A 24,379-nucleotide genomic window follows, 5' to 3' on the forward strand; every position below is an offset into this window, starting at 1 on the left:
AGAACTAAGTGTGACAAAGCTTATTAAGGCTTAGGAAGTCCTACTATGTTGCTTTAAACAAATAAACATAGACAAAAATCTGACATAATATTGACTCTCACAAATAATACGACAAACTTTGAATAAAGTCCAACTTTTTGGGTTAGCCACAAACAGAGCTTTTTGTTTCTATATTTTCAGATGGCTGTCAAGTGTTTCTAGATATTCCATAATATAATGCAAAGTTCTTTTCTGCTGATGGGTGATTTAGATTTTCCATGTGAGGCAAGCATTGTACAGCTGAGCTTTATCTCCAGTACCCGCTTCTAGGATTCTAAGTGCATCTTGAGATACTAAAGACTCAGAGGTATTGAAAGTAGAGAAACACATTCCAACTTTTACAGTCAGTGTTTTCAAATTTTACTTGACCTTGGCAATGGGCATTATTGTCACCATACTCTATATACATAATGAATAAGCATTCAAAGCCTATATCCTTTTTAATTAGTTCTTTTTAATTATACACAGCAATAGAATAGGTGTATTATACTGATGTAATTACAGAAGCATGGAATATATCTCATTCTAGTTAGAAACCCATTCTTGTGAACATACATGATGGTGGGATTCACTATGGTGTATTCATATATGTACACAGGAAAATTATTTCAGATTCATACTACTGTCTTTCCTTTCACTATTCTCTCTTTCTTCCCTTCATTCCCCAATATACTGTATATCTATTCTTCCCCACTCCCTTTTTACTGTGGGGTAGTTTCCACATATCAGTGAAAACATTTGAGTTTTTGTTTTTGGAAACTAGAAATGCCTGTATCTTACTGTCTACAAAACAACTTAATATTCATTTTCAAGGCACTGTATGTAGTTTTCTGACACTAGAAATTATGTCAGAATGTTTTGCTTTATAATTTAAAATGCTTAAGAAATTTAATTAAATGGAATTATAATATGGACTATATATATCAATTATTTAGTAAAACAGGGAGATGCCAAACCACACACCTCATCATTATCTTCACTGAAAAAAAAATCAAAGAATCCAACTTTTAAAGTCTGTATAGAATATTTTAACTTTACAAAAATAATATGATTTTAAATATATATTTTTTGAAAAGTTAACATTTATACAATCTGGTTGTTAATGCAAGGCATGCATACATTAAAGTACCTACATGATAGGATTTTCCCCCCAGTATTGGGGACTAAACTCAGGACCTGTGCATATTAGGTAAGTGTTATAACAATGAGCTACATGCCAGCCTTTTTTAAAATTTTAATTTGTTATATATGACAACAGAATGCATTATGATTCATATTATACATATACAACACAATTTTTCATATCTCTGGTGGTACACAAAGTAGAGTCACATCCTCCTTAACGTCAGGTCAAATAAACAAACCTATTTTGTTTACTTGACCTGACTTTAATGGCAGGTAGCACTATCCTGGATAGTGCTATTGCTGTCTGTTGCAGAAAAAATTACTGTGAAAATATATCTCATCACCTTGAAAACTTAATTTGAAACCAATCTCTAATAGTAAAGCAAGGATGTGACAGCCACATGTTTTCATACATATACTTAGGGTAATGATGACCATCGCATTACACTGTCTTTCCTACCCCTATAACCCCTTTCCCCTCCTTCCTTCCCCTCCCCTTTTCCCCATTGCCCTATCTAGAGTTCATTTAATTCTCCCACCCACCCCCACCCCCACAGCATATTATGGATCAGCATCCTTATATCAGAGAAATCATTTGGCATTTGGCTTTTTGGGACTGGCTAATTTCACTTACCATTATATTCTCCAGCTCCATCCATTTACCTGCAAATGCCATGATTTTATTCTCTTTTAATTATGCCCAGCCTTTTTACTTTATTTTGAGTCGGGGTCTTACTAAGTTGCCCAAACTAGTCTTGAACTTGAATTCTTGCCTCAGCCTTAAAGAGCTCAGTTCTCAGGTAAACAAACCCTGCCCCTAGCATGATAGGAATTTTATCCAAAGTGCTTTTGTTCTTTTAAGGAAAATTATTCTAAGGTGAGGTATACAGGTAGAATTCTTGGCTAGCATACACAAAGTGTTCAGTTCCCAGCATTGCAAAAACTAAGTAAATGAAGGAAAACATTTCTAAATTCTTTATATGTAATTATCTTAAATCACAATGGTATGAAGGTCAATAGGACGTTTCCTTTTGAAGCTTAGTGTGTAAATTTCAACAACGATGAATAATTATAAATTCCAGAAAAAAATGAACTTCATGCCTGAGATTCTGACATAATTCTAATCAGATTACTAATACTGTTCCTATAATCCACAATACTAGAAAGATAGAAAAGTGAAATTTCTAAATTTTAGAACTATCTGCCTTCCAGTTAACCAAAAGAGGAGTTCAAACCCATTTTGTTTACTTGACCTGACTTTAATGGCAGGTAGCACTATCCTGGATAGTGCTACTGCTGTCCGTACAGCAGCAAAAATTATTGTGAAAATATATCTCATCACCTTGAAAGCTTTATTTGAAACCAATCTCTATTACTAAAGTAGGCGGGGGGAGAGGGAGGTGTGTGAGAGAGAGAGAGAGAGAGAGAGAGAGAGAGAGAGAGAGAGAGAGAGAGAGAGAGAGAAACAGAAATAAGCATTTGATGACATACTGTAGGCTTTCTTATGTTAAACCTTCTTTATTATAGTAACATATCTGAGTAATTGAAATAACTTCACCATACAGATACCACATGCTGGAGCATGACAATGCAATGCTAATTGCATACTGTGTTAACATTTCAAGCACATTTTCTGTGACAATATTTGGATTCATATACAGGTTGTAAAGCACATGGGGATATTTGAGTCATGATTTGTGTTAGTACATGTACTGCTTTTAAGCTAATCCTCAAATCCAAAACCTTCTGCAAATCCATTAATCACATGTTATAGTATGTATAATCATTACTGTATGAACTCAGGACAAGGAATTGTGGTTAGCCTTTTAAAGAGAAATATCAGCATTATAGGGTCACTTTTGTAAGGTAAGCCTTCTTACTAATTTAAGAATATAATTAGTCTATTGAATGATGTTTTCACCAATAGCTTTCAAGTTAGTAGCAGGGGATAAAATGAAAGCTTTATTTACTCTTCTTAGGTAAGACAGCCCAGTTAATACAGAATATGTTATTTGAACAATTTTCCTTCGATATATTATATACATATTTATGATAGAGAAAAAATGGCGGCAGTCTCAAAGTGTGCAATAAGTTTTAATATTAAAACTTTTGGTTGTAAGAATGTTATATGTAGCCACGTATCTTGCTTTTTGTATGGATCCAGTAATTAATGCTTTTTTAGGCATAGAGACTTCAACCCGGTTCCTAAAAATCTCAGCAAACTGAACTTGATCCTGTAACATATTGGATCTAAATTTTATTGTTGTTCAGGCAAACACATACCATAAAATTCAAGAACAATGAATGTTTAAAAAGCAGGATTTCTCTTTTCTTGACTTTGTCCATGCAAAGTTCAAAGCTTGAAAGGGAATTCAGAGAAGGAGAAAGATAAGAGGGAGAAGAGAAACAGAAAGCAATGTAAGGAATAAAATTTTCATCATGAGTATATTTCTAAATTTTAATTTATTTTTAAGTTAACATTAGTCCAAAATATTTAAATAACTAATATTTAGATAACATGACTCTCAAAAACAAATTTCTCAATTTAAAAAGAAGAGCAAATACTTAAAAAATCATCAGATCACAGGAAGACAATTCATTAAATAGTTACATTTTTTTATTGTTAACTCTTAGAATGAGGTAAACCAAGACTCAAAATGTAAATTAGCATTACAAAACAAAAATGGGAAGCATCTTCTGTCACTCCTGAGGTATTTCCTATTATTTTTGAAGAATATATAATTGAGAATGAATCAATGCTTTACAGAAAATTAAATAATAAAATTTATGAAGCTTTTTTGGGTACTTTTGAAAATGTTGAATATTGTAGTGTGTTGAAGAGAATTTCTACACAGAATGACTTTCACATTTTAAAGAAGAAAATATTTGAATTTATTTATATTAAAACATCTGAAATTTCAAGTTAGATAAAATTCCATACTCATCTACTCTCTAAGTTAAAGTAAAATTAAAATAAGATCATTTTCAGTTTTTTTTTTACATACGCCACACTAATAATCTCTTTAAAAAACAAATTGTCAAAATAATAGTAGAATAGTCAGAGGCTCTAAGATGTATTAGTTATCTATTGCTTTGTAACCAATTACCCCCAAATTCAGAAGGCCACAATGTCTGTGGTTCAGGCAGCTAGATGAACATCACTTAGTTGGATGCCCTCAATTTCTTATGGCTAGAAGCCACTATTATCTAATTGTGCATAAATATTAAATGAAAAGAAAGGGAATTTTGTTGTTTGGTTTGGTAGTTTTTTAATTTGGGGAGGAGGAACTAAGGAAATTTTGGTGTATTTACACCTAACGTAGACATATAATAAAATTTGTGTACATATCCTGGCATCCTATCTGTAATATACAACTACATACTAAACAGAGAATACCATTGCCATCTCCATGCTTGATTCTGCTACAGCATCATTTTTGTATTCTTACAGTAAATTAAATGCATTAAAATTTATTGCTTATAAAATGAATCAAAATATGAAGAACAGTACCTTTAATATATCATACAAAGCAAATGATAACTAATCTACAATGCTGGAATATTTGAGTGAAAACTAATTTGCAATCTCAGACTGCGTTGGTATGGCATGATTTAAAGTAAAAAGGTTCTTTCCTAGACAATCTGGAAATCAACCCAATCTTATAGCTTTGGTAAGCTTTCCAGTTTTAAGATTTACCCAATTTAGGGGTATGTTTTTCTATATCATAGTGAAAGAATGCTTCCATTGTAAGTAAACAAAATTCCCTTTTAAAACCCCTGGTGAGAATAGCTTTCACAGTTTTTCAAATAAAGCTACATTCTCTCCTTAAAAAAAAAAAAAGAGTTGAATTTGTACTATTGCTTATGCTGATATGTTTTTACCCTGTGAATAAAAAATTTATAATAAAAACTAAGGGATATTTTATGCCTCAAAAGCATTTCTATGGTCTCTGGAGACTTCATGGTTCATTATTGTGTCTTCTCCTCTTAGTTGCTCATTAGGGAATTGCACTACAGCAGCTAGAGTGCACAGCATGCCAGGTAGCATATATAAACAATGAGCAAATGGCTTTTATTCATAACCTCATCATATCAAAGCAGATCAGTATGAAAAGGCAAATGTGGGTAATAAAATTCTAGTGCTCAAAATAAGGCCAGATGTATGTAGCTAGAGAAGTAAAATTTACTTCATCAAATAGCAGGGTAATTCTATTCTTTTAAATTCACTTTTATTTTTCAATTGTGTGAGTGTGTTTCTGGAGGAAGGGTTCCTCCCAGTGTTGAACATTTTCATTTTTTAATTTTAAATAAAAATTTCACTCTTGTATGAATAAAGACAGAAGTTCTAAAACATACACTAGAGAAAATTAAGTGACCATTTGTGACTTAAGCTAAAGCAAGTGAATGACCATCAAACTGGGTTGACAGCATTTATTAGCCACTGCAAGTTGTGTCTCCTTCACGTCCAAAGCATGAATTAAAAAAAAAAAATGACTAAAAATACTCCATGAAATGACTGACTTTTTGAGATTCTTACAGTGGTGTTATAAGAGCCCAGTGTTTACATTATTTATTTTGGAAAAGCTACACCATGTTTAAGAAATCACAAAATAGAGTCCTAAACACTTTTTAGGAATTTCCTTCATCTCGATATCTTGTCTTCTTTTCCCACAATGACAATGGCAAATTAATTGGGATGCATCCAGCAAAGAAAGTTCACAACTGGAATGTGGATGTTAAATAGTCAAAAAGAATAAAGTAACGAGCAATAATTTAGGAAAGAAATAAATCATTTCGGTCCAACACTCTCAGAAGATGGCCTTAAAGCAAAAATCTGTCTGACTTACAACTCTGGGTTGTCAACTATCCAGCTTCTGAATTAAACCAGGCCAATCTGCCTGTCTCAGTTCTCCTGCTGTGAGGCCGTTTCTTGATTTACTGGAAATAAATTTTAGGATATTAAAAAAAGTACAACATTCATGAATTTTGCAAATACATTAGCATCTATAAGAAGAACCACTGGGTGAGGAAGTTTCAATAAATTTCTGAAAGCAATATACTTTCTAAGGAGTTCAATGACAGAGGTGTTTATATTTTTGTGGAAAACTAAAGGCTCACTCATTGGTTTTCAAACCATAAGCCAGAAATGGAAGTAAATTGCTATAAAACTTATCCATAATCACATCTGACAGGAAGAAAACTTCATACTGTACTTTGATTAAAACAAATTTCTCAAGGGTATTTCAATGATTAGTAATATGTGGCTACTAGAATCTTGTATTCAGAATCATTTAGATTTTTCTATGGTGTAATGAGAAACTACCATACTAAACTTTGTAAATTGGTGTCAAGATTGAGAGATTTATTATATAATAAGTGTGATGCATTATTTTTTAACACCAAAATGAGTTTGAAATGTCTATTCTTGTACTTCTGCTGAAGAACTGTACTAAAGCATATGTTTACCCATCAAAGACATATTTTCCAAATAAAAATATTATGAGACACAACAGTCATATAGAATTCTGTCATTACCATCATTTTCTGTTCCTTTCCATGACTCCCTATAAAATGTAAAGATATAAACTATATTACATTTTATTGTTAGCCCAATGGATTGTCTTCTGTTTTAGATCATAATATGATCTTACCAGATCCTTACTGAAAATGTACTTTATTACATGTTGATGAATTCCCACACAGAGGAATAAAAATGCAGGTGAATCAGTTTGGGATTTTTTTCTAGTACTTTACATGTGTATATTAATGGTAAGCCCATTTTATACTTAATCCTCTCATCAAGCAACACCAGGCTTCTCAATCTTTTGTGTTTCATTTTAAATGGCTACTGTGAGTAACAGAACTATAACATATTATACTATTAATGCTTTTTCAAGTCAAAAGCTGTGTTATCTAGAAAATAATTTAACACTGTAATGGGATCGTCAAGATCAATTCCATTTTATAATCTCTGCAGCAAAAATAACATTTCTAGTAGGAAGGAATTATAAACCTAGCAAATTCTAGACATTCACATATTTGTGTAAACAATTTAACATGGTTTATTACATTTCCAGAAAGGTTAAATCTTATATTCAGTTTTCTGCTAATTCTTCTTTCATATATTATAATAAATATATATATATACATATATAATTTGAGTGCATGTGTGCATATATTTCCACACATATATGTCATATATACATAAAACAGCACTTAATGGTTACTGTCTTTGTGTGTTCAACTTGAGGCAGTAAATTAATTGCTATTATGCATGACCTATGATGGATCTTCCTTTCAGTTTCATGAATGGCCATATCGGGATGTAAACAAAATATTGGAGCGAGTCATTCCAGGAGAATTGTATTTCGTGTTGTAGATTGGTGTTCTCATGAAGAACTGGGTACTTCCTGGTAGTAAATACCTAAAAATGACAGGTAAAAAATTAGATTATTACAAGCAAATTAGTATCAACATTTCTCACTCAAGGGTTATGTGTTTAGTAATTTACACATCCTACATGAAAAATGTTACTGTAATAACAGTGCAATTCATATAAAAAGATTTCCTCCCCAAGATCAGGGATCAAGGAAGCTCATAGAACTTTACTCAAAGAATTGAACATAGATGCAACATATGATATTATTCTCTCAAGATATCCCATAAACAATCATTGAACTCAAATGCTAGGAAACTGTTTATGTGGCTCGTGTTAATTTAGAATCCATCATCAGTCCCCATAAGTAATGTGTGGAGCCAAATATTTCTTTAAAATATGGGATATGAGAATTTTGACAAACCATATTAACAGTAATTATGTTTCCAAGAAGCTGGAAATACTGATTAGAATTTAAAATATTTCGTTTTTGTATTATATCTAATGGTAATCTAAAAGAAAAAGTTAAAGAATGTTAATTAATAATTAGATTAGAAATTTTATATTCTTAGGCTATTCAGTGCTGATCATTACAGGTTATGTATAACCCTTACAACTAAATGTATTTTAGACGATGTGATTTTTCCTAATTTTACAAAGACAATATAGCATATATACTACACATTTCTACTGGACCCCAGGGCAGCACCCTGTAAATAGACTATTAATATTAATATAGTAAAATATGTGACTGTTCATAATAAATCAGATAGACAAAGACAATGAGTAACTTCATATTGATTAATGTCATATTTGCCAATAAATGCTCCCTGCTGCTCTTTTATTACTTTTCACTCAAAGCTCTGGAAATTTGAAATTTCCAAAGAAAATTGTACACCCATATAATCCCTTTTCTTTGAAAAACCTTGATTAGCATTATGCCAGTCTTATTTATATGTCTAGAGAGAAACAGTCAAGGAAATCCAAATGAAAAAATACAAATAAACAACTCTTTCTGAAGTGTAAGTCCAAGTAATCCTGAAAAGAAATTTGCTAAAAAGTCAAAACACAGATCTCTATGAGAAATTTCTAAGAGGATAAGTATCAACAGAAGGAGACTGGTAATTAGCAGTGGTTTAAAAATAAACAATAAGAATCAAACTATTCATTTTATTCTCTTCATTTGACATCAGAATCCTTTGGTGACAGAATAATAAATTCATAGATAAATGAAAAAAGTGAAGGTCAAGAATACTATTAGCTACTACTCTATGTTAGACAATATTGGAAACTATCGTAACCTGTCAATGGAAAGTTACATTTATATTTGTTTTATTTGAATTTTGTTGAAAGAAAATGGATTCATTATAATCAACTTTGTACAGCATTCAAATTAAAATGGCAGCACTTTCCATAATATACATAAACATTATTTTCAGCATAAATTATCTAATAATATCCACTAAATCTATTATCTAACATCAAAAACTATAAGCAATTGCTCAAATTATTAAGTTAATAGACCAGTAAAATAATATACAACAAAGTAAATTAAATCAAAATTCTATAATTAATGATGAGTAATGAAAAAATTGATTTCTCATATCACAGATTATGTATTTTCTTAACATCATGGGTAATTTATATTGATTAATTATTATGTCAAGAGTTAGTGGAGTTATGATTAATCTGATACCTTTTATTATGTAAAAGCTTCCCTTTCTATTTAGGACAGAGGTATAAAATCAACTAAAGTGTTTGATCAAAACCCACTATTCTGTATTAGTTGACAGTTAATCTACCTTCTTTTGAAAATGCATTCTGACTGTACTGGTAATTACATAGTAAACAGTAACTTCTACCAACTTTCTTACAAAGAATTTCTAAGCAAACATTACTATTGATGTTTCAGTAATATTCACACAAACTTTTGTGTTAAAAAATCTTCATTTCACACATAAAAAAATAAAAATGCAAAGCCTGGACCACAGCTAACTTCTATTTAATTAAACAAATATTTAAATAGCATTTTCTGTAGCTTACAGATGTTAATTCACTTAGTTTTCACAACAATTCTATTTATTAGATATTCTTGTTAGCTACATTTTATGTATAAATAAACTCTATGATACATACAGTGGTCAAATTCCTTTCCTATGGTCATACAGCTAGTAAGTGTGAACCAGGATTCAAAGCCATGAAGGTCAGCTTTAGTGTCATTGCTCATCACCACTATACTATGTTGTCATGACAATTTCACATAATTGTCACTGTACATGAATCCAAATTTTTTTTAATTTTTTTATTTATTATTGGTCTTTCAAAATATTACATAGTTCTTAATACATCATATTACACGGTTTGATTCAAGTGGGTTATGAACTCCCACTTTTACCCCGTATACAGATTGCTGAATCACATCAGTTACCCTTCCATTGATTGACATATTGCCTTTCTAGTGTCTGATGTATTCTGCTGTCTGTCCTATTCTCTACTATCCCCCCTCCCCTCCCCTCCCCTCCCCTTTACTCTCTCTACCCCTTCTACTGTAAATCATTTCTTCCATTTGTATTATCTTGTCTTACCCCTCCTTTCCTCTTATATGTCATTTTGTATAACCCTGAGGATCGCCTTCCATTTCCATGCGATTCCCCTTCTCACTCCCTTTCCCTCCCACCTCTCATCCCTGTTTAATGTAAATCTTCTTCTCAAGCTCTTCGTCCCTACCCTGTCCTTGTTTACTCCCCTTATATCAAAGGAGTCATTTGGTATTTGTTTTTTAAAGATTGACTAGCTTCACTTAGCATAATCTGCTCTAATGCCATCCATTTCCCTCCAAATTCTATGATTTTGTCATTTTTTAATGCAGAGTAATACTCCATAGTGTATAAATGCCACATTTTTTTTATCCATTCATCTATTGAAGGGCATCTAGGCTGAATGAATCCAAATTTTTAAACTAATAGGTACAATTATATAATTTTTACAAAAATATAAAGTATGAAATAACGCTGAAAATAGAAAAGTATTATACATGTCACAAAATCAAACTTTTCAATAGAAGCAAAAAAAGTTAAAAGCTTTTTTTAAGATTAGATAAATAAGTACATATGAACTTTAATTGGAAGAAACAGTTTGATTACTTAAAGCATTAAAGAGAAATAATATTTACTATTTGTCTTAATATTTCCATTATTATCTCTTGGTAGATTCCCACACTAGCTGAACACTAAAGAATATTTTTGAATGTTCTTTGCAATGGAGTTAAGTAATACAATTTGAATTTTTGAACAGGAAAACTACCTCAAGGAAGCAAATTTAAAGACCAAGTCTAAAGAGTTTTTGTAAAACACCAAAAAGTCTGAAAAATTTACATCTTTATCTTTATGCTAGTTTATTTTTTATATACCAAACAGGCTACCTCAGCTGCCTCATGCCAAGGAGAAATAATTCAGATCACCCTATTTCCATCTGCTTCATCCACATAGCCTCACGCCTTTTCTCTAAGGCTAGGCACGAGCATCTTCACATACCCTCTTCCTATACACATAGTACACACACTCATTTATTCCTGATTGATGTAGAATTGATTGGTCTTTTATGTTCCCTCTTGTTGTCAGTTGTGGAGGATCTCTAGAACATGAAGCATTTCAAAACTGGTAGGAAATTAACCTTGGAAATGGGAAATGTATGCTCTACCTACTTTCTAGGATCTTCCTGGAATAGGACCAAAGACATCTGACCCCCCACACCCCAAACCAGAATAAACTCAGCTGCCTGGTTGGGGAATGGAGAGTAGGCAAAGTTCATCAGAATATATTTCCAGTATTTTCTGAAAACTTTTTTATTATAGTAAAATGATATAACACGAAATTTATAATTTTTTACCATTATCAAGAATACAGTTAGTGCAGCAAGTACATTTACAATATTATGTTACCATCACCACAGATTCCAGAATAGTTTCATCATCCCAAACATAAATTCTATACTCAATAAATATTAATTCCCATTTTCCATCCTTCTAGGCTGAAATATAGTACAGTAGTAGAGCACTGGCCTAGCATGCATGAGGCCCTGGGTTCAATCCCCAACACCACACACAAACACAAAAATTTCTCATTCCCCTCCTCCTTACCCTTGGTGACATGTATAAATTTCCCTATTCTACAAATTTCCCTATTCTCATGTAAATGGAAATCACAATATTTGTCCTTTTGTGTCTGTTTATTTAACTCAGCATGTTTTCAAGGTTCATCAATGTTGTTTTAGATCAGATTCCATTTTGTTTTATGGCTGAATAATATTTCATTATATATGTACACCATATTTATTCATCCATTCATTTGTTGATGAACCATTGAATTGGTTCCACCTATTGGCTGTTGTAAAAAATGCTGCTGTGAACACAGATGTGCAAGTATTTCTTTGTTTGAGTCTTTGTTTTCGATTCCTTTGGGTATATACCTAGGAGTTTATTTCTTGGGTCATACAGTAAATCTATTAACTTTTTGAGATACTGCCAAACTATTTTTCACAGCTGCTTCACTGTCTTACATTCTCATCAGCAATGCAGGAAGGTTCCAACTTCACACCCTTTCCAGCACTTACTATTTTGCACTTTTTAAAATACCAATTATAGTAGATATACATTGTTTTGATTTTTAAGTTTGATTTGGGGAATTAGGGGATAAGTACTGGTTTCAAGTTTCACCTCTGTCACGTGTTAGCAATGTGGATTTTGATAAACCACTTAACTTCTTTAGACTTTTTCGTTTTCTCAGTTATGAAAAAAGTCCAGTAGCTTCTGCCATGCCTACAGAGTATGGCGCCAATGAGATAGTGTACATAAATGAAATACTTCTAATAATTTATATATTATGAGCATCAGCCTCACTAGCAAGAACATGTGTCAAACTTATCATAATGTAGGGCCGTAAATGGCGCCATGTATTTAACTCCTCAGTTTTTAAAACTTCTTAATTGTAAAGTATAAAACACATTCAGAAAACTACATAAAATATTAATATCCAATTTAATGAGTATTATAAAATAAGTATTTGCATAACTACCTCTCAGGATAGGTAACTGAACATTCATAGCATCCCTCAGCTCTGAATTACAGCATCTCCACACACTCCCTCCCCATAAAGTAATCACTATCCTAACCTTTGTGGTAATTTCCTTATTTGCCACCTAAGTATGTATTCCTTAAACATAATTTAGTTTTGCATATTCTTATTTTAAATAAATGGACAAAATATGTATTCCTTTATATCTTACTTCTTTAGCTCAACTTTATGTTTGAGACTCATCCATGTTGTTATACTGAATGTGCAATTTGTTTAATATCCACTGTATGGATAATGTTCAAGAAAATGCATCCATTCTTCCATGGATATTTGAATTGTTTCCAATTTTCACATATTATGAACAAATACTGCAATGCTCATTCTACTAAGTGTCTTGGGGCCCATGCCCATACATTTCCACCAAGAGTTTACTGGGAGTAGAATAGCTGCAAAACAGGAAGACTTTAGTATGTGATGTGATAAAAGGTGTCAATTGTTACTGTCACCAGCAATGTAAGAGAATTCCCATTTCTCTACATTCCTGTTATCTCTTGGTATGCAGTGCTGGATATGCATTATTTTTGAGATTTTGTATTTCCCTGATTATTAATTACCTTAAATACTTTTTCAAATGTTTGTTGGTCTTTTTTCAAATTTCTTCCCCATTTTCCTATTTAGTGGTCTCTTTTTCTTGCTAGAAATTTGTAGGAATTCTTATATAATATGTACAAGAACATTTTAATGTATCTTATGGGTTGTAAATACCTTCCTCCATCCTGTAGCTTGCTTTTTGCACTTGAATAGAGTATTTGGATGAACAAACATTTCTGATTTAACATAGTCACATATATTTATCTTTTGACTTATGATTAGCACTTTTCAGTCCTCTTTTTATAACTATTAAACATCTCAAATTCATGAATATATCCCATATTATCTCCTGAAAGCACTAGTTTTGCTTTACTGGTTTACTCAGTTCACCAGGAAATAGTTTTTATTTATGGCATGGGTAAAGTCAAGTTCTTTTTTAAATTATTATTTGGAAATCCAATTGTCCAGCACCACTTCTTTAAACAAACTTCTTTTTCCCACTCTTCATAAGTAAAGCATTCCTCCCTTTTTTGCCATAAATCAAGTAAAAATGTAGGCCTGGGTTTACTTATGGCTCAATTATTTATCCTTTTGCCAATTTCATATTAGCTTGGCTTAATTTATCTTTACTATAAGTTTTTGTACACAGTACTTAACAAATTCTACCAGTTCATAATTTATTTCAAGATTATTCCTTTGCTTTTCTGTATTATAAATGCTAAAAAAGCTTTGGTTTAATATTTTCCTTACCAAAAGTAAATAAAAATAAGATTAGTTGAAAACTACATGTGTACAAAAACTATTTGCGAAGAACTGACATATTAATAACAATCATTTCAATGATGAATAAGGTATATCTTTTCATTTTTTTAAGCTTTCTTGCCTTTCTTGTTAAACTTATTCTTTTTTAAAATTTGTTTAAATTAGTAACATATGACAGTACAATGATCTTGACATATCATACAAACTTATTCTTAAGGGTTACATATAATTTCAAGATATTTAAAATCGTATTTAAAATTTCATATTCTAACTATTTGATGTTAATACAGAAAATGCAATTGATTTTCTTATACTGACTTTGATTTCATCAAAATTGTTGCACTCACTTAAATGAATCTACAAATTTGTTTAGATGTGTATCAGCATAATCATACTTACTGGTAATGAGTTTTAGTTCTTTATTTCAAACCTAATTTTTTAATTTATTTTGTTTTCCTCATTACATAATCTAGGACTTCCAGCACAATACTGGATAGAAGTAGTGATAATGAGAAATCTTGTTTTGTCCTTTATTTGAAAAGGAAAGCCTTTAACACTTCAACATTTAGGTTTGTCTGTTGTGATATTTTCATAGCTATCCTTTATTAGACTGGATTTAATTTTTTCCCTAGGCGACTAAGGAGTTTTTAAAGCAAGAATGTACACTGAATTCTACCAAGTGATTTATTTATGTCTTTCAAAGTGATCTTTTATTCTACTAATATAGAAAATTATACTGATCACTTTATAATGTTATTGCATCCTTAAAAATTTATGGATTAAGCAGAAGTTGATCATGATATATTATCCTATTTAAACTCTCTGGGTTCAGTTTGTTACTATTTGGTTTAGAATTTTTATATCTATGGTTAGCGTTGAGACTGAACATTCGTTCTCTTTTGCAATAATTCTCCAGTTGGGTTTTGGTATCAAAATACTTTGGTATCAAAAGTATGGTAGCCTTGTAAAACAAGGGAATACAGTTTTCTCTTTTCCTGTTTTCTGGGTGGGTTTGATAGAACTGACTAGTGAAGTCATGTAAACCAGGAGGCCAAAAAGTGGTTGGAGATCCTAAAGCTTCCCAAGTAAACCTAGTTACAGTGAGATATTGAGCTGGTTCCAAGAATGCTAATGTCAGATAGGGAGATAGGGAGATACATACATACATACATACATACATACATACTTAGATTGATTCTAATTGACCACCTAGATGTATATATCAGTTCTATTTGCTTAGATATTATGGGCCCTGAGAAAGGCTTTTTACTACTTGTGCCTATGATTATATTTCTGAGAAGGCCACTCTCTTTCATGTAATAAATGCCATCAACTCTAAAGCCTTCTAGGAAATATCCCACAGATCTCTAGTCAAGATAAACATTATCAATAAACCTGACTGATGTTAACTCTATTTTTTTCTTTTTTAATTGTATAGATAAATTACCCAAAATGTATCACGTTATAAATGCACCTCCTTATAAGCATATTAAAATATTTATATATTTATTTATAATTAAAATTAAATAAAGAACTCAAAAAAATTAACACCAAAAAACAAATAACCCAATCAATAAATGGGATAAGGAAATGAGCAAATACGTCACAGAAGAAGACATACAATCAATCAATCAACAAATTTATGAAAAAGTGTTCAACATCTGTAGCAATTAGAGAAATGCAAATCAAAACTACTCAAAGATTTCATCTCACTTCAACAGAATGGCAGTTATCAAAAAATCAAGCAACAATAACTGCTGGCAAGATGTGGAGGCAAAAGGTATGATTCATTGCTGATAGGATTGCAAAATGGTGTAACCACTTTGGAAAGTAGTATGGAGATAACTTTAGCAAACTTGGAATGGAATGCTAGCAAACTTGGAATGGAATGCCATTTGACCCAGCTATCCCAACTCCTCAGTCTATCTCCAAAGGACTTAAAATTAGCATGCTACAGAGATGCAGCCACCTCAATGTTTACAGCAGCTATTCACAATAGCTAAACTGTGGAAACAACCTAGGTGTCCTTCAATAGATGAATGGATAAAGAAACTGTGATATAAATACACAACAGAATAGTACTCAGCCTTAAAGAAGAATGAAATTATGGCATTTATGGGTAAATGGTCGGTATTAGAGAATATCATGCTAAGTGAAGTAAGCCAATCCCAAAAAACCAAAGGCCAAATATATTCTCTGATAAGTGGATACTGATCCATAATGGGCAGGAGGCAAGGGAAGAAGGGAGAAACTTTGGATTGAGCAGAGAGGGAGAGGAGTAAGAGGGGAGATGATAGAATGATATGGACATTATTACCCCAATATATGGGTATGAATGCATGAATGGTGTAACTCTACATCATGTACAACCAAAGAAATAAGAAGTTATACTCTATCTGTGTAAAATAAATAAATAGTTTAGGTGTGCCTCCTCCTAAGCATATTAAAAATATTTACATATTTATTTAAATATTTAAAATTAATGTATAAATATAAATTCATATGTACATTTTATCAGGTATACTTCACAAATGAAATAAAGCTACTAACAAATATTGTTACCTCTACATATAAAGCAAAACACTATAGATTCCCTTACTTAAGAGGAAAAATTTATGTTCTTAACATAACATTGACTTAAGTTTCAGTGGCTAGACATTAGGGAGAAATGTTTAACTCCCTCTGCTCCTTGTGTTTCCATGTTTAACTTCCAATAGTATAACCTTCCTGGCTTCTTACTACAATTGAGTTATCTGATTTGTGGATTTCAAAGAAACAGGCATGCTTGGCTCAGCAAATCTGCAGAGAGGATACATTCACACTTGCCCTCCCACTAGACTTCATCAGGCAAGGGTAGAAGAAAGTCTGGGTTGATCCAGCTCTGCCTTGGAATAGGTAAGTTTAGTTCTGGAATTCAATATTGGAAAACCCACTAATCTCACATCTAAACCATGTCCCCAGTGTAACTTTGGTAAGTAATACAGCTACATTCATGACTGTGTCTGATTCCCACATTTCTTTCTCAAAAGGTTCTGAATGTGGGCAGAATAAAAATGTATTTACTAACACTCCAAAATGCTTATACTCACAATACTGGGGTCACCCTGAGCACTCCTCAGAAGTCCAGATCTCATTACAGAACTCATCAGAAGTCCAGAACAACATTACAGGGTCAGGAATATCTCCCCTGACCACAACAAGAAGAAGAAAATCAAAAGGCCTGAAGCAACTGTTAGGCATAACAACTTCTTCTGGTGCAAGCAGAAAGACTTTGTCCTATTTGCCTACCCACAAAACTGCATGATTCATCACAAAAACAGGGTCATGACATCTGGAACTGCAGAAATCACATCATAGTCTGGACGAATTCCTTTCTAGACTGGAATTTAAAGTTTTCCTGATCATGCTCCGAAAATATAACCACTTAATGAGAAGGCTCTTTACTTATATACTATAATGTCTAAAAAATGGATTTCATTCTTTTACATCACGAGACTATTCATGAAAATAATTAATTTTATTTCAATAATTTGCTTCAATTAAACCATAAAAACTATAGAATATAAGTTTAATATTTACATATTTTCAAAATGGTTAATTTTACTTCTGCCGTGGTTGTTATTAATCAGTTATTATTTTCAGAAGAATTAATATAGGTTAAAGGTACTATAAGAGTACAATGACAGAATCCAAAACAAAGATTTAAAATATCTTTGTAAAAGGTTTTGTGCATAATATTCTAAGGATCCTGCTTGAGATCATTTTGTTTGATAAACAGGTCAATTTTCTGCTGTGTCAAAAAATCCAAACTATTGTGGTTCCATTTTCCTCACTGTTTACTTAAATATTAGTTGCATTTTTTGACTATTGTGGCTTATTTCCTTCTACATTGAGTAGTACTAAATGTGTACACATAATAAAGCTAATATATTCATTTTATTTCTAGTAGGAGCTACAATTGTTTTTGAGAAATACAAAAATGTGCTTCTTATTTAATTTATTCTGTATTTTTGCAACTTAAAAACAATATTGGGTGTTTTTTTGAGTTTTGGAAAGCTATCTATTTCAATTTAACAGCTGTCATAAAACTCAAATTTGAAGTGAAACCTGACAAAATTTCAACTCCAACAGATTTTTTTTTTCTGGTGTTGAAGGGAGTAGTGGAGGCTTTCTGAACAATAAAATGAAACCATAGGCATCTTCCCCATAAAGAAAGCTCCAGGACACATGTTCAAATATCCCTACTAGGAAACAAAAGTTGAATTTATTACCACTTATTTGGATGTTCTTACTGCATTTTGTAAACCAAATAAGTTTATATAAGTATTTAAATAAGTATGTAAACCAAATAAGTTTATTTCCATGTACGCTGTTTCCCTCATGTCCAGGTTTGTGATTGCTGTCCTTGTTTAGTCCCTTAAAGGAAAAGATGTGCCACTTAAAAATATTTTGTCGATTATTGCGTGTGTAATTTTTAGCCTTTAGATTTTTATCCCTACCTATCTAAGCAAAAAGAAACGCTAAATTTCCAACTGTACTGTGACATTATTTTATATCAAGATCTCAGGGAATAGAGAATGTAAACAGTACCTGGAATTACCCCAGTCAGAACCAATGCCTGAGAGTGATCCTCTTGTGTCGGTTGCATATTTGTAAACCACTAGCAAGCACTGTTTACAAAGCTCCACCAGGCGCTGGCAACACTGGAGCTGCAAAGGAGTTACCATCTCTGGGCTTCTACTGAATATACTCTCCCAGGAGGATCTGTTGGCATGGAAACAGACATGACTTCATGTTCACGTTTAAAAATGGCAACCAGCTATATCATTTACCTAGCAACAAACCAATAAAGAAAGCCAGAAATACTCTCACACATCTATAATACATACAGATGATTGAAAAGTATATAAGAAATACAAATTAATTAGGAAATTAATCTTTATATAATAAAAGAACCAACATCAAATTCATGTACTATTTGTCTTTAAAGATTTTGGTGGTTCCAATCATTGGTAGCTAAAAGGATGACTTCCCAACATCTCCTAAAAAAAAAAAAAAAAGTGGAGTAACTCCATATTATAGTTTTGTAAAATACTGAACTGATTTCTCAAAAATTAAGTATTCTAGGAATTTAGGTTTTCTAAGAATTTGTATTTACCTTAACACTAATAATGATCCTATCCTACAAAGGGGTTAAAAAGTTGCTACAATTTAATCTGTGAACTAGGACAATTAGGTTAAACTAGCACTAGGACAATTAGGTTAAACCCTTTTTAAGACTACATCCATGATATTCCCAGAGCACAGGTCCTGTGCTCTAGAATTAGCATTATCTCCATAAGTACTAACACACTGCAAGGTGGGGAGCAGTGATTTGGATCCAGGTGTTTGGTTGCCTTGTGGTTGTGGTGCACTTGTACTGGGAACCCCCTTAGCAAAAGTACAGGTTAATCCCAACAGCTCAGAAGGCCGAGGCAGGATGATCAAAGCCAGCCTTGGAAAAGCAAAGTGTTAAGCAACTCAGTTAGACCCTGCTCTAAATAAAATATAAAATAGTGCTTGGGATGTGGCTCAGTGGTTGAGAGCCCCCGAGTTCAATTCCCAGTACCCCCTATCAAAAAATGTACAGGTTAAGATTGCCCAGTTGCTATGGTGATACCCTGCCCGAGGAAACTGCACAGGTTCAGAGTTATCAGTCTTGACCTTGAAACTCAGATACTAGCTCCCAGGGAAAGGGGATTCTGAGCATAGCGAGAAAACCATAATGTTTCTTCAGTGCTGTGACCTTTAAGCCTGGCTGCTTTGCAGAAACTTTCCCACAAATAACCTTTGAATGATAAAACCTATATAATAAACATGCTGAGCCAGCTCTGGATCCCTGTTCTCAACCAGAGATCAGTATCCCGCCTGATCCCAGCTTTCTCTCTCAATGTTTGAGTGTTTTTCTTAGTCTCCTATCACCCCTGGCCTGTTTCTAGGGGCTCAGCAGTACAGGTGGAGGCATAGCAATCCTAAAGTCAGTGTCCTTCCTCTTTCAGTATGCTTGGCTCAATCCAAAGCAAGAGCTAGTGCACACTTCTTTGGTAACCTCAAGTACGTGTGTGTGTGTGTGTGTGTGTGTGTGTATGTGTGTGTATTAACAACCAGGAAAGACCTCACCAGCCACCCAAAAAAAAAGAGAGAAACTTATTCTCTAATGTAAATAAAACACTTCAGCCTTGAGGAGAAAGTGATTTGAGACTCGGTAATGGCTCAAGTCTCATTTTACATAAACCAATTCATGTAGTCCTTAGAGAGAAAACAGTAGATTGTCAGAAAAAATATTAAGAAAAATATTTTCCTGATAAAATGTACTTCCCAATGGAAAATTCAAAAACTCTATTTTCAAAATTCTGTGGCTATTTGAGATATTTAGGATTTTACCAAGTGCCTTAGATACTCAGAAAGGTATTTTTATTAGAAAGGCAAATGGTTTCTTCTATTTTTCAGGATAAACCTGGTCCCAAAAAGAGAGTATATATATATATAATAAGTGTTTTGTTCCTTAAAAGAGGAGTAACAGTCATTTTCACTCAATAAACAATAATATGCTAATTAAATTAACTCAAATAAATTTAAAATATTATTAAATATAAGAAAAACCATATGTTCATCAAGATAAAGATAGGTAACTAGAAAATAAACTTACCTAATTTGAAAAAAATAGGGAAAATTTATATTTATAATCAATATTCCATAACCTTCCAGGTCTTAAATCTCTGGATTCAGATATTAAAAAAATTATATATATGTAAATACACATAGAAAACATCCTGTTTTGACTATCTGCCTAGCACTTTGCTGACAGAATTCTGAGTATGTCTACAAAAGTCTACCTCCATCACCACCATCAACTCTCAACAGGGATGTATTATTTGTACACTTTGGAGCCATTTGATTAGAGCTACTATGCGGTCACTTACATTATGGTAATTTTTCCTTTTCTCAACTTGGGGTTTAGAGTTAGAAAAAGAATAAACAAAGCGGGAGAACAACAAAAGGGCTACTTCAACACCCTAATCTGATGTAATTTTCTAAGTAATATGTGAGTTATAATCTAACCAGGTTTGGCTTCTCATTTTCTTATTCTTTTTAAAATATTTAAAATTAATATATGAATCAAAGTCCTCTATATGTTTATTTCTTGTGTGTACAGTCATCATTATTGGCCACAGACTCTATTCTATTCTGGATTAATCCATGTTCAAGTGTCAGCAAACCAAAATCCTTCAATAAGAAGAAAGACAATGAGAAAGACCAGCTTGCTGCAGCTCCAAGCTAATGGCACCCCTCTGCACAGAGGAAACCTGTGCCTCTAACAGCACCCCACACTAGGCCCCCCCTCCCACCACCCTGCATGGCTGTGTTCTGCAAAACACCACCTTAGCACCTCAGTATCTTAATTGCCAGTGCTAAAAGGTGAGAGAAAGCAGAAATAGTTAAAAATATCAGTGCTTTTATCAAAGCCACCAGGGTCTCATCTGCCTGCTTTCTAATCTCAATTCCAAAGAAGTGGAGTACCCAAACCTATGAATTCAAAAAGAAAAATTAAAATGATTAATAAGTTCTTTGGGGAGTTCCTTAATCTTCAGAGAAGACAGTGAATGAATGACTTTAAATGACTTTTTTAGTAAGATAATGATAAGATATACAATACGGAATACGTCTGACAACAAAGGGGAAAAGTAATGAAAATCCAAAGATTTAAAAATCCTCATATTGTTCAGTGATCCAATAATTTTCACCCCCTTTCTCATCAAAACATTTAATAAGGCAGTTATCTGAAGAGTGAAACTGGTTCATTCTTTTCTCCTCTGTAAAAGTAAGTACTAACTGATTGGCCAGAAAGAAGAAAGGTTTGTTTTGTTTTGTTTTGTTTTTAAATCAATATATCAACCGAATGAATGATCACCCACAGAAAGCTGAAAAATACCAACAAGAACATCTCCAGTTGAAAGTGATACGAGAACAGGGAGGTTCACATCATTTTAGGTAGTCCATATTTTATGCACGTATATTCAAGTCAGCATAAGGCAGCCCAGAAACAACAGTTATCGTAGAATGCTCCTTAAAGTGTATTTGTACACTAAAATTCTGAAGGGAAAGATTTTACATGGCAGACTCCCACAAGAAAATACTTTTGACTAAAGGGTCCAAAGGACCTGGGTGTTTCACCTTGGGGACTGAGTACAGAGGGTGCTTTTGCAAACTGTTAATTCCTTCTCCTCTGTTCCACTGCCTCTCCTTCTGCCTTAAAGTGGCTGACTCCTATTCCTCTTGTGGGTCTCGGCTGAAATGCTAGTAGCCACAGCCACTTTTCCTGAGCTGTCAGGTCTAAATTTGAGTTCCACAGAATCCTAGACTTACTTTCTTTCAATACAACTTGGAGGATAATTTTATTCACAAAAATTCCAAGAGCTATTTCCCTGAAGAGATCATATTTGGAACGTGGGGCATTACAACACTCTCAGTGGGGGCTGCATGTAATAGAAGGGCTCCTGGCCATGGGCTCAGCCTTGAGTATTTTCTGTTTGGCATCAATAAAACTCATGAGCCAATTCTAAGGAAATGTGTCAAAAAGAACTACATTACTCTTTGATGTTTGTGGAAGTGAACAGGGAATGGCTTAATTTGTTTTATTGTTGGGTGTGTTGAAAGAGGCAGAAATCAAGATGGTCCAGTTATTAGGTCATATTTTCCCAAGATTTTACACCTAACTGGGAAAGAGCTGTGCCTCTTATTAAAATAATTCCTTCAGATCTGGAAAAAGTAGGGTTTCACTCTGACTGACAGGATGTTAGACCAAATGTTAAAGGAGTGTACGGTGATTAGACATGATTCAAAGGACAAAGTGTTAACTATGCTGGATCCAAGCTGAGAATCAAAAATGGTATTAAGTGACTTCATTAAAATTAAGGAAGCCTAAGAAACCCATTTGTAAAGCTGCAAAATAAAACCTGATGTTAAATTCACCTCTACACATCACAAAATTAAAAGAGCTGGATGGAGAGTGGAGCCACAGTATTTCTAAAGTCAAAACTATTTCTCCTCCACCAGCCCAGGCACAAATGGGCAAGGAATTTGGAGTTGCAGTAAAACAAGCTTGTCAGGCACTGGTAACTCCACTTCAAAGAAAGTCAATGAACAGTATTAAGGGCTAGGCTCTTGACTCAGATAACGCAGGTTTAAATGTAGGATCACCCAATTACTCTGGGAACGTGAGCAACCTACATATTCTGTTTTAAGTTCCTCATCTGTCAAGTGTGGATAATAATTGTAGTTTACTCAAAAATATTTTTGTGGGGACTTTATAGGTATTTAACATCTAAAACAGTGTCTGGTCTTCAATTGTGTGACCATCATGATCATTAATAGTAGTGAAAGACACCTGTATCAAATTCACTTTTGTATCTCCAAAAGTATCTACCCAATAGTGAAATTTGGAGGGATGTGCCAAGGACAGGAGAAAGATTCTGAAAAGAGTTAGAGTATGCTAGCAAATTAGCTCAGGAAAGAGGAGCCCCGGAGACAAGGAAGTATACTCCTCAAGTATCTCTAGGGCCAAGGAACTCAAAGCCACCAGCACCAATCTTAGCATCAGACCATCTCATTGCCATCCATAGTGAAAAGTAGCTGAGATCCACATACAGCATCAAACCAAGGGATCAACAAATAGAAAAAAAATATTCAATTTTGAATTCAGACTGAGAGAACTTTTACAGAAAACAATTCATTAAGGGGCTATGAAATATGGTTCAAATATTTCACTCTGTAGAAATAACTTATTTCCAGGATTGTGCTCACATTTTATCACACCCCAGAGTGCCTTATGGATTCTTCCTGTTAGTGAATGAATGGCAGCTGAGGAAAAAGATGATGGTCAGGAGTCTGCAAATGATATGAATGACTCAGCATCCGATGATTAGAATATGGAAATGGGCACTTCAAGATTCTTTAAAAAAGAGATAGGTCTAGTCTCAGTTTTTACATAAGATTTGAAAAATGCAGAAGGTACAGATTTTTTTTAGAATATTGGAAAACCAGTGAGTTTGCTTTTCTAGAGCAGAGTTCCAGTAGGAGAGTAATAAGAGAGAAGACTGAAAAAAATAAAAAATAATCAGCATATTAGGCTTATATATAAGAAATTTAGACTTTGAAGATAAATGAGAGAAATCACTAGATTTGGGGAAATGACCCTGACAGTAAGACAGTAAGGAAAACAAAACTTTATAGACAAAAATGCCTAGAAATCTTTTAATGTCACTTAGCCCTTCCATCAAAAGATACCCTTTGTCAGTAATCCTGTCATACTTTCTCTGTGCCTCTTTTATATTGTTTACTTTTGTGTACATCATATTTTGTCTACAAAAGACAG

The 24,379-nt window shown here is 33.0% G+C and overlaps 1 protein-coding gene across 7 annotated transcripts in view; it reads right to left on the reverse strand.

Annotated features, from left to right (window-relative positions):
* Positions 1-2,683: 2,683 nt before the first annotated feature.
* The window catches only part of Ttll7 (tubulin tyrosine ligase like 7), a 151,735-nt gene continuing 130,039 nt past the window's right edge, over positions 2,684-24,379 (reverse strand). For 6 of the 7 annotated variants that reach the window (XM_026411158.2, XM_077803667.1, XM_026411157.2 and 3 more), the window contains 2 exons: positions 18,556-18,729; positions 4,118-7,588 (listed from right to left, as the gene is read on the reverse strand). In XM_026411158.2, coding sequence (XP_026266943.1) covers positions 7,468-7,588; positions 18,556-18,729 — 295 coding nt within the window. In that variant the 3' untranslated portion in view covers positions 4,118-7,467. Of the gene's footprint in view, positions 3,524-4,117; positions 7,589-18,555; positions 18,730-24,379 lie in introns of those variants that run through there. The other variant, XR_013344452.1, reaches the window with a different exon arrangement.

This window comes from Urocitellus parryii, chromosome 11 (assembly GCF_045843805.1).
Source record: "Urocitellus parryii isolate mUroPar1 chromosome 11, mUroPar1.hap1, whole genome shotgun sequence".
NCBI classification, from domain to species: Eukaryota; Metazoa; Chordata; class Mammalia; order Rodentia; family Sciuridae; genus Urocitellus; species Urocitellus parryii.